Below are 12,522 nucleotides of genomic sequence, written 5' to 3' on the forward strand. Positions count from 1 at the left end.
CCTCCTGAACTGTCACTGTGCGCACTGACGGTGACGTCACGTCGCACACGTCACGTCACTCGTCATTGCGCACAGCGTAACGCAGGACGCAGCAGGAGCAAGAAGTAGCGTGGGCTCCGGGAACAGGTAATTATAAAACCGGGGATGGGGGAGGCAATGGGGCCGGGGCGGTGGGGGGTGCGACGCGGCGGGTCGGGGGGGCGGGGCATTATGTGAGGTAGTAGAGATTTTACCCGTTTGCTTGGTGTATTGTTTGCACAGTTACTCAGAATTTACCAAAAAGTTGCACAGGACTTGATAAATTTTGTGCAATTATAGAAACCAGTGAGCTGCAGAGATTGGTTTAAGCTTTGTGCTCTGGCATCTGACACACTTTTGTACGTGTCCTATTAGGTGGTGTAGGTTTGCGCAAAAAACGTAGGCTGTGCATAAAAAAAAAAACTTCAAAATTTAATTTACGCAAATAATAAATACAGCCCCACTGCAAAAAGTGGTGTATGGGGCACCAAACAGTAGACAACTTTGAAAGATGTTCTACTTAAAATTGCGCAAAAAAATGTGCAAAAAATTTAATTGTGCAAAATTTGCAGGGACATTTAGAACATTGAAGTGGTGTAAAGTCAAAGATAAATGTCCACCAGGGTACTTAATAGAAATACAGATCTATCAACCACAAGTTAGAGGACCTGTCAGCTTAAATAAAATCAAGTCTGTTTCTGTAGGGTTTTTTTACTATATGGTTGGCTATCTACGCTTTGCCCAAAATAGTCCGGATAACAATTTAATTTCAGGATCAGTTGGTGTGAATATGAGGCTCAGGGGGTGTGACTCAGGTTTAGTCCTGTGGTTTTGCTTCTTTTTTTGTTGATATACAGTCATGGTCATAAATGTTGGCACCCCTGAAAAAAGTATTTCTCACAGAAAAGGATTGCAGTAACACATGTTTTGCTATACATATGTTTACTCCCTTTGTGTGTGTTGGAACTAAACCAAAAAAAAGGAGGAAATAAACAAATTGAACATAATGTCACACCAAACTCCAAAAATGGGCTGGACAAAATGATTGGCACCCTTTCAAAATTGTGGAAAAATACGATTGTTTCAAGCATGAGATGCTCCTTTAACCCCTTAAGGACCGGGGGTTTTTCCGTTTTTGCATTTTCGTTTTTTGCTCCTTGCCTTTAAAAAATCATAACTCTTTCAATTTTGCACCTAAAAATCCATATGATGGCTTATTTTTTGCACCACCAATTCTACTTTGTAATGACGTCAGTCATTGTGCCCAAAAATCTACGGTGAAACGGGAAAAAAAATCATTGTGAGACAAAATTGAAAAAAAAAACGCCATTTTGTAACTTTTGGGGGCTTCCGTTTCTACGTAGTACATTTTTCGGTAAAAATGACACCTTACCTTTATTCTGTAGGTCCATATGATTAAAATGATACCCTACTTATACAGGTTTGAATTTGTCGCACTTCTGGAAAAAATCATAACTTCATGCAGAAAAATGTATACGTTTAAAATTGTCATCTTCTGACCCCTATAACTTTTTTATTTTTCCGTGTATGGGGCGGTATGAGGGCTCATTTTTTGCGCCGTGATCTGAAGTTTTTAATGGTATCATTTTTGCATTGATAGGACTTATTGATCGCTTTTTATTCATTTTTTCATGATATAAAAAGTGACCAAAAATGCACTATTTTGGACTTTGGAATTTTTTTGCGCGCACGCCATTGACCGTGCGGTTTAATTAACGATATATTTTTATAATTCAGACAGTTCCGCACGCGGCGATACCATTTATGTTTATTTTTATTTTTATTTACACTGTGTTTTTTCTTTTATGGGAAAAGGGGGGTGATTCAAACTTTTAATAGGGAAGGGGTTAAATGATGTTTATTCACTTTTTTTTTGCACTTTTTTTTTGCAGTGTTATAGGTCCCATAGGGACCTATAACACTGCACACACTGATCTTTTACATTGATCACTGGTTTCTCATAAGAAACCAGTGATCGATGATTCTGCCGCATGACTGCTCATGCCTGGATCTCAGGCACTGAGCAGTCATTCGGCGATCGGACAGCGAGGAGGCAGGTAGGTGCCCTCCCGCTGTCCTGTCAGCTGTTCGGGATGCCGCGATTTCACCGCGGCTATCCCGAACAGCCCACTGAGCTAGCCGGCATGCTTTCGGTTTCACTTTAGACGCGGCGTTCAACTTTGAACGCCGCGTCTAAAGGGTTAATAGCGCGCGGCACAGCGATCAATGCCGCGCGCTATTAGCCACGGGTCCCGGCCGTTGTTAGAGGCCGGGCCCGAACCGCTATGACGCGGGGCCACGCCGTGGCCCCGCGTTATAGATCGGGAGTGGACACATGACGTTCCAGTACGTCATGTGTCCTTAAGGGGTTAAACTCACCAGGGGCAAGTAACAGGTGTGGGCAATATAAAAATCACACCTGAAAGCAGCTAAAAATGAGAGAAGTTCACTTAGTCTTTGCATTGTGTGTCTGTGTGTGCATGAACAACAGAAAGAGGAGAAGAGGACTGTCTGTTGATATTTTTCCACAATTTTGGTTCTCAAGTCCTCAATCTCAAGGCTACAAGTCCATCTCCAGAGATCTAGACTTGCCTTTGTCCACAGTGCGCAACATTATCAACAAGTTTGCAACCTGTGGCACTGTAGCTAATCTCCCTGGGCGTGGTTGGAAGATAAAAATTTATGAAAGGTGTCAACGCAGGATTGTACGGTTGGTGGATAAGCAGCTCCAAACAAGTTCCAAAGATATTCAAGCTGTCCTGTAGGCTCAGGGATTATCAGTGTCAGTGAGAACTATCCGTAGACATTTAAATGAAATTAAACGCTATGGCAGGAGACCCAGGTGGACCACACTGCTGACACAGAGACATAAAAAAGCAAGACTACATTTTGCAAAAATGAACTTGAGTAAGCCAAAATCCTTCTGGGAAAACATCCTGTGGACAGATGAGACCAAGATAGAGCTTTTTGGTAAAGCACATCATTCTACTGTTTGCCGAAAACAGAATGAGGCCTACAAAGAAAAGAACACAGTACCTACAGTGAAATATGGGGGATGTTCAATGATGTTTTGGGGTTGTTTTGCTGCCTCTGGCACTGGGTGCTTTGAATGTGTGCAAGGCACCATGAAATCTGAGCATTACCAACGGATTTTGGGTCAAAAAGCTGGGTTTGCGTCCGAGATCTTGGGTCTTCCAGCAGGACAGTGACCCCAAACATATGTGAAAAAGCACCAAGAAATGGAGCTGGAGATTTCTGAAGTGGCCAGCAATGAGTCCAGATCTAAATCCAATTGAACACCTGTGGAGAGATCTTAATCACTTAAAGACCCAGGGCGTACCTGTACATCCTTAGTCCGCTCCCGTTCTATAACACAGTGTGGCCCCGCTTCATAGCGGGTTGGGCCCGGCCTCTAACAACGGCTGGGACCCGTGGCTAATAGCGCGTGGCACTGATCACTGTGCCGCGCGCTATTAAACCTTTAGACGCGACGTTCAAAGTTGATCGCCATGTCTAAAGTGAAACTAAACTAATGCCGGTTAGCTCAGAGGGCTGTTCAGGACTGCCGCAGTGAAATTGCGGTGTCCCCAACAGCTGTAGGACACGAGGAGAGTCCCATTAGCTGCTTCCTGGTGTCCGATCGCTGAATGCCTGCTCAGTGCCTGAGATCCAGGCATGAGCAGTCAACCGGCAGAACCATTGATCAATGGTTTCCTATGAGAAACCATTGATCAATGTAAAAGATCAGTGTGTGCAGTGTTATAGCCCCCTATGGGAGCTATAACATTGCAAAAAAAAGTGGAAAAATAAGTTTTTCCCCTAATAAAGGTTTGAATAACCCCCCTTTTCCCATAAAAAAAAAACTGTGTAAATAAAAATAAACATGTGGTATCGCCGCGTGCGGAAATGTCTGAGTTATTAAAATATATTGTTAATTAAACCGCACAGTCAATGGCGTACGTGCAAAAAAAATCCAAAGTCCAAAATAGCATATTTTTGGTCACTTTTTATATCCTGAAAAAATGAATAAAAAGCAATCAATAAGTCCAATACAAAAATGGTACCGCTAAAAACATCAGATCACGGTGCAAAAAATGAGCCCTTAGACTGCCCCATACGTGGAAAAAAAAAAAAGTTATAGGGGTCAGAAGATGAGAATTTTAATCATATACATTTTCCTGCATGTAGTTTATAATTCTTTTCAGAACTACAAAAAAATCAAACCTTTATAAGTAGGGTATCCTTTTAAACGCATGGACCTACAGAATAAAAATAAGGTGTAATTTTTACCGAAAATTTTTCAAAATTGCATTTTTTTTTTGTCACACAATTATTATTTTTTTCCATTTTGCTGTAGATTTTTGGGTAAAATGACTGATGTCATTACAAAGTAGAATTGGTGGCGCAAACAATATGCCATCATATGGATTTTTAGGTCCAAAATGTAATTAATTATGATTTTTTACACGTAAGGAGGAAAAAACTAAAGTGCAAAAACTGAAAAACCCAGGTCCTTAAGGGGTTAAAATTGCTTTTGGGAAAAGGCTCCCTTCCAATAAGAGAGACCTGGAGCAGTTTGTAAAGGAAGAGTGGTCCAACATTCCGGCTGAGAGGTGTAAGAAGCTTATTGATAGTTATAGGAAGTGACTGATTTCAGTTATTTTATTCCAAAGGGCGTGCAACCAAATATTAAGGGTGCCAATAATTTTGTCCAGACCATTTTTGAAGTTTGGTGTGACAATATGTACAATTAGCTTTTTTTCCTCCCTTTTTTGGTTTAGTTCTAATACACACAAAGGGAATAAACGTGTGTGTGTGTATAGCAAAACATGTGTTACTGCAATCCTTTTCTGTGAGAAATACTTCATTTTCTTGAAAAATTTGAGGGATGCCAAAATCCATAACTCTTTTATATTTCCATCTACAGACCCATTTAAGGGCTTGTTTTTTGTGTGACCAATTGTACTTTGTAATAAAACCTCTAATTTTACCATAAAATGTACGGCGTACCCCAAATTTTTTTTTTTTACGGAGGAAATTTAAATGAAAACCAAAATTTTGCACATTTTGGAGGGGTTCGTATTCACACTGTACAATTTACGGTAAAAATGATATGTGTTCTTTATTCTGTGGGTCAATACGATTAAAATGATACCCATGGCTAGATGCTTTTATATTTTTGTACCGCTTAAAAAAAAAAATCTAAAACTTTTTGTACAAAATCAGTAATCTAAAATCGCCCTATTTTGACCACCTATAACTTTTTAATTTTTCCGTATATATGGCGGTATGAGGGCTCATTTTTTGCGCTGTCATCTGTACTTTTTTTTAGATACCACATTTGCATATATGAACTTTTAGATAATTTTTTATAAAAAATTTTTTAATAAAATGTGACAAAAAAGCTGCATTTTTGGACTTTTCTTTATTTTTTACGTTTACGCCATTCACCGTATGGGATCAATAACATTATATTTTGATAGTTCGGACATTTACACACACGGCGATACCAAATATGTTTATTAAAAAAAATATTTTACGCTTTTTGGGGGTAAAATGGGAAAAACTGACAATTTTTATTTTTATTGGGGGAGGGGATTTTTCACTTTTTTTTACTTTTTTTTTTTTTTTTAAATTTTTCAACTTTTTTTTTTTACACTTTTTATGTCCCCCTAGGGGACTATCTATAGCAATCCTTTGATTGCTAATACTGTGCAGTGCTATGTATAGGACACAGCACTGCTCAGTATTATCGGTGATCTTCTGCTCTGGTCTGCTCGATCGCAGACCAGAGCAGAAGACCCCGGGAGACGGCCGGAGCCAGGTGAGGGGACCTCCGGTCGCCATGCTGGATGATCGGATCCCTGCGGCAGCGCTGCGGGCGATCCGATCATCCAATCAAAGTACCGCAATGCCGCAGATGCAGTGATGTGTATTGATCACAGCATCTGAGGGGTTAATGGTGGACAGCCGCACGATCGCGGATGCCGGCCATTACGGGCGGGTCCCCAGCTGCTGCTAGCAGCCAGAACCTGCCGTGTATGACGCGAGCACCGTTCCGATGCTTGCTGTCATACACAGGTCGTAAATGTACGTTCTGGTGCGGGAAGTCCCGCCAAGCCAGGATGTACATTTATGTCCGTGGTCGTGAAGGGGTTAAACAAAAAGTACAGTTGATTTAAATACCATGTGGTTCAGACTAAACTGCACGGAATTTGGAAATTTGTTGCATTCTGAACTTTTGGACTCTCTCCATCTAACATGCCAAAGGATTAGTGGAAATTACCTTGTACATTTATTTAAAGGGAATCTGTCTGTATGTTTATGTCCTGCCTGAGGGCAGCATTAACTAGTAAGAGAGATGCTAAACAGAACGATGTATTAATTACAGGAGAATAGGCACCGTAACGTGTGTCCCTCTGCCCACCAGCCGTTGATTAACAGCTGATGGTCTATACAAAAGCAGACCGCTGCTAATCAGTGTCAGGTGGATGCAGCAGGTCCTCATAAATATTGAGAACTACTGAGCAGATTTACATAATGTAGAGGACTGGTGTGCAACCTTTCATGACCTTAATATTTGTGAGGTTATCTTCGAAACAGCTGCACGGAATTTTGTGAGTTATACATCATTCTGTACAGCATCTCTGTCACTATTTTTTGCTGCCCTCAGGTGAGACAGCATACACCTGGTGACAGAGTCCTCTAGGTTCAGAATTAAAGGGGTATTCCAGGGAACTAAACCCATAGCCCATCCTTTCCCTCTCTCCAACCTATTTGTCTAAATATCATTCATTAGCTATATACAGCAGTTTTCCTCTTTCAGCTGTCACTTACATGCTGGTAGTGTTAGGAAAACATCCAGCCAACTACTGTGTCCTGACAGGAGGGTGGGGGCTAGGTCAGTGAGGGGTTTACACAGAGACAAGCACCACGTGATTCCTGGCTTCACAGCCACAGCTCCCCTCTCCTCTCTGTGTTGTGAGAGAAGCTGAGTGTAGATTGCTGTATATCTTATCACTAACTGCTGCCATTCAAAGCAGAACATGAATAATTTCTGAAGGAAGGATGAAAAGACCTGTACAATGTGTGAGCTGCAGTGTGAACATGCACACAGATAGTGAAAGCAATTGGCTGGAAGCCATTACGCAGATCTGCACTGACTTCTGGGAGTTGTAGTCTGTGCTGCAAACAAGGAAAAAAACTATTTAGGAGACAACAGGGGCCACAGGAGCTGCCAAAACAACATGCATAGCTACAGGGGACACAGAACAGGTATTGTGGTGGCTTTGGTGCATTTTTATTTTTCTTAACTACCCCGGATTACCCCTTTAACTGGGAGACTTATATATTAATATTACTTAGGGTAGAGATGCTCCAGAACAACAAGTAACATAGTAGAAATAGGCATAAAGCTCAAAATACATTGATTGTGTTATAAAAAAGATCCAGTACAATATGCACAGCTTACGTTGTATTTTAATGAGATGACCAGGCTATCTACACCTATTCCTCTGCCTATGGTTTTTATAACTTCTTTGTTATCTTATCTATGTATGGCTGATTAAAAAAATATTTGTCTCCTTAATAAAAATGTTAAATGTATTCTGAGGCATTATGGCTGACATTTATCATTGTAGGTGTAAGTGAAGCATTTTTCTACACCTTTTTTTGTATGCTGGTAATTTGTAGGAACACCAAATTTATTAAATGGTCACAGTAGGGGTGTAAGAAAAAATCGATTCACTCGATTATCACGATTTTTCATTTGACGATAATGTATCAATTAAAAATATTTTTGAATCTATCTTTCTAGGGATGTGGAATTCGTATCTCCCGATGCCCGGGACATGCAGTTCCGGGCGCCGGGCAGGTGAATTTTTTCGGCTCGTGCAAGCAGGGCCGGACTTGACAAGTGCGGCGGCGCTCAGCAGTCTGTATGGAGCAGGCTCACAACTCGTGCCTGCTCCATACTCTGCAGCCCCCGGCCGCCGCTAATAGCCAGCATGCCGTGATCGCTGGGCTGACAGCGGCATCTAAAGGGACCGGTGACTGCACCCTGGTGTGTTACTGGGGTGGATCGCTATAGATGTAGCTGGAGGGCTTACCTCTGCTTCCCTGGTGTCCCGTGGCTCTGTCATTGATAGAGCCTGGTTGGACTAGGCTCTCTCAATGGATCACAGAGCACACAGATCAATGGAGTTCAATAGAGCTCTATTCATCTGTATGAGGAATCTAATGATTCCACCTAAAAGTAAGAGACTAATAAAGTGTAAAAAAAAAAAAAATATATATATATATATGTGTGTGTGTGTTTTAATAAAAGTTTAAAAGACACACATAAACCCCTTCCATATTAAAACTTCAAATCACCCCTTATTCCTATATAAAAACACGTAAACATAACAAAAATAAACATATTTGGTATCACTGCGTGCGTAAAAATCGCAATATATCGTCTTTGAGACAGAATCAGGATATATCATATCGTATCGCCAGATTCTTGCCAATTCACACCCCTAGGTCACAGAGCATTTGATAAATTTTGTGCAGGTCACACATTTTCTGAAATTTCTCTCTTAACATACACCAAAAAGCTAAGCTAAGTCTGGGCTGGTGTAGTTTTAGAGACTATTCAGTGGCTTTGCACCTTTTTTGCAGTTGATAAAACCCTTCCATATCATGTGTATTGCCAAAATTAGTGGATTACAACTCAAAATCAGCAGAAATGTGTAAACCAAAAGGTGCAAAAAAGGCGCAAATAAACCCTGCTTGCACCTTATTTGCACCTTTTGTAGACACAAAAAACAATCTAAAGACAATGATAAATGTCAGCCTATGTATCCAAAACTAAAATAAAAGCTGAATCAAAACTGTGCCTACAAGACTCACCTAGTGTCCTGTCCTGTCTGCAGTTCATTGTACCAGCTTCTATTTTTGTGCTATAGTAGGTTATAGATCTGTGTTTCATATACATGCCTACATTATTCCCACTCTTGTTTTCCAGGCTTTTACATAATATGTTTTACTTGTTTCTATGCACAAAATACCTATCCCTTGTCACTTTTCCCAAGCATACCCTTGTTCGCCTATTAGAAGGATAATACAACTTCCTTTTCAAACTTTATTTCAAAATAGGAGCTAAGTTATTCTGAGTGAAGAAAGCATGTTACATTGCAGACTATACAGGGTTTTTGCAACTCTAAAAGTGCTAATTTAATGCAAAATATATACAGGATCTAATATTGTACAGTACATGGAAGACAAGTAGTAAAAACAAGCTCTATTTTAATCATTGACACATTAAGAATGCATGGGTAGCTGTCACTTATACAATAGTATATTATATGTTATATATTATGTTATCAAATTATTGTTACATATGTGAGTGATGCAGTGATAACCTATGGGACTTTAGGAAATTTGAATTACGACGCTAGATTAATGTTGTCCTCACCAGAATAGAGGTGACATTTACTGTAACCTAAATTTTTAGTTAGTACCAGAGAGGACTTTCTAAAAACACAATGTTCCTCTACAGGAAATTACTCAGTATGAGGAGAATACTATTAAAGGGGTATTCCAGTATTTTTTATTTTTTTATTTCACTATGCTACAGGGGCTGTAAATTAGTGTAGTTCATAATATAGTGTCTTTACGTGTGTGTGTGTGACGGTGGTCTCGCAATTCTTCTGTGATTTTTGCCCCAATATTTTTAACAGCATACAAAATTACTCAGGTCTCGGGTTTTCCCAGGTTGCAGTGCATCGAGATGTGACATCACTAGTCAGGTGATGACAGGGAGTCTGTCCTGCTTCAATTGGTGGAGCGACCGCTGAGTGGGAGAGAGATCATTTTGCAACAGCTGTGGGCACCCTGGTTAGAAAACACTGGTCTTTTGAATGGAATGCAGCTCATTGTATTTCAATGGGTGGGGTGGCTGATGTGTAGGAGGAAGGAAACTGACCTCAAACTTACATGCATGGAACTATGGAATGTGTAGTTTGAGAACAAAATCCAACAGGAAATACCCAGTTCACCAAAAGCTAGACACAGTGTTATGGTAATCTCACAACATAGCCATTTAGCCCCAAGACTAGGGCAGATCCTTTCTAAGCATGTCCATTACTGTCTGGCAGGTACTGTATATACTCGAGTATAAGCCGAGTTTTTCCGCATGATTTTTCGTGCTGAAAACACCCCCCTCGGCTTATACTCGAGGGAACTCTCCGCCTGGCAATCCCTTTCTGTTGTCTTCAACCTGCGGACCTCCGGATGTTGCAAAACTACAACTCCCAGCATGCCCGGACAGCCATCGGCAGTCCGGGCATGCTGGGAGTTGTAGTTTTGAAACATCTGGAACTCCGCAGGTTGAAGACCACTGCGGCCTTTGTCATCATCCAGACCCCCCCCCCCCCCTTTAGTTTTCTATTCTCCTCCCCTCGGTGGGAAGGAAGGGTGATCTGGTTCGGGCCATCTATGCTGCAGGGACCCTCCAGTGGGGAGGGTTAGTTGTTCCGGGCTGTCCATCTTCACCGGGAGGCCTTGACGACGACGCACAGGGACCTCCCTGCGCATGAACGTCCCTGTGCGTCGTCGTCAAGGCAACGTCACTAGTCCGGGGCCGGAGCGGTGAAGATGAACAGCCCGGAACGACTAACCCTCCCCACCGAAGGGTCCCTGCAGCATAGATAGCCCGGACCAGCTCACCCTTCCTTCCCACTGAGGGGAGGTGAGTAGAAAACTAAAGGTGGGGGTCTGGAGGATGACTAAGGCCCGGCAGTGGTCTGTCTGGCTGTCCGGGCATGCTGGGAGTTGTAGTTTTGCAACATCTGGAGGTCCGCAGGTTGGAGACCACTGATTGAAGGGATTGCCAGGCGGTGATGATGAAGAGGGGGGGTCTGGATGATGACGAGGGTCTGGATGATGACGGGGGTCTGGATGATGACAGGGGGATGATGACGGGGGTCTGGATGATGACAGGGTGATGATGACGGGGGTCTGGATGATGACAGGTTGATGATGACGGGGGTCTGGATGATGACAGGTTGATGATGACGGGGGTCTGGATGATGACAGGGTGATGATGACGGGGGTCTGGATGATGACAGGGTGATGATGACGGGGGTCTGGATGATGACAGGGTGATGATGACGGGGGTCTGGATGATGACAGGGTGATGATGACGGGGGTCTGGATGATGACAGGGTGATGATGACGGGGGTCTGGATGATGACAGGGTGATGATGACGGGGGTCTGGATGATGACAGGTTGATGACGGGGGTCTGGATGATGACAGGGTGATGATGATGACAGGTTGATGATGACGGGGGTCTGGATGATGACAGGGTGATGATGACGGCGGTCTGGATGATGACAGGGTGATGATGGGGGTCTGGATGATGACAGGGTGATGATGACGGGGGTCTGGATGATGACAGGGTGATGATGACGGGGGTCTGGATGATGACAGGGTGATGATGACGGGGGTCTGGATGATGACAGGTTGATGATGACGGGGGTCTGGATGATGACAGGGTGATGATGACGGGGGTCTGGATGAGGACAGGGTGATGATGACGGGGGTGTTAATGATGGGGGTCTGGATGATGACAGTGGGGGATGATGACTTGGGGGGATGATGTATTTCCCACCCTAGGCTTATAGTCGAGTCAATAACTTTTCCTGGGTTTTTGGGGTGAAATTAGGGGCCTCGGCTTATATTCGGGTCGGCTTATACTTTAATATATACGGTATGTACTAAAATCACCTTATGGTGAATAACCCCTTTAAGTATCTGTTAGTTTTATGTGGAAGTGAGCAGTTTCCTTCCAAAATGATTGTGTTCTAGTCTGTAGTTTTAACCTGCTTAGTGTTTCTCGTAGCTCTACAATATCACATGTGGTAGTTAGATGGCCAAACAAATTCTTCTGAAGTGTCAATGAAAAGAATGTCTTCTTTGGATTGATTTGGTTAGTGTTGACCTATAAGAATTACAATGTAATTTCAGCATGATTACTTTTATATTTCTTCCTTTTATAGATTGAAATCTATTGTTCAAGAAGTAGCAAGAGACTACAGGGATCAATTTCACCGGTATGCCCTCATTTTGTTTATGTTCACATCCTGTGGTTGTCCAGTTAGGATCTATTTGGTCATTGTTCAAAAGCTCCGAATCCAATGTCTAATCTGTATGGGGAAGAATTGTGCCAATAGTCACGATATAAAGAATGGGTTTAAGAATTCTCTGATTGTTTGTCATATTCTACTTTTACATTCTGATCAGTCATAAGATTAAAACTACCGACAGGTGAAGAGGAATAATGTAAATAATTGTATTATCATGGCACCTGCGTCAAAGGTGGGATATGCTAGGCAGCAATGAAACAGTCAGTTTTTTAAGAGTGAAGCAGGTAAAATGATAGTGATAACTAGATGACTATATCAGGGCATCCGAAATAATTGGATCTTACTGTGTTTCT

The 12,522-nt window shown here is 42.1% G+C and overlaps 1 protein-coding gene across 3 annotated transcripts in view; it reads left to right on the plus strand.

The window, feature by feature from the left end:
* Positions 1-12,522, plus strand: part of TMX3 (thioredoxin related transmembrane protein 3) — a 72,437-nt gene that overhangs the window by 45,924 nt on the left and 13,991 nt on the right. For all 3 annotated transcript variants that reach the window (XM_056521477.1, XM_056521480.1, XM_056521478.1), the window contains one exon: positions 12,083-12,136. In XM_056521477.1, coding sequence (XP_056377452.1) covers positions 12,083-12,136 — 54 coding nt within the window. The remainder of the gene's footprint in view (positions 1-12,082; positions 12,137-12,522) is intronic.

This window comes from Hyla sarda, chromosome 5 (genome assembly GCF_029499605.1).
Source record: "Hyla sarda isolate aHylSar1 chromosome 5, aHylSar1.hap1, whole genome shotgun sequence".
In the NCBI taxonomy this organism is placed as follows: Eukaryota; Metazoa; Chordata; class Amphibia; order Anura; family Hylidae; genus Hyla; species Hyla sarda.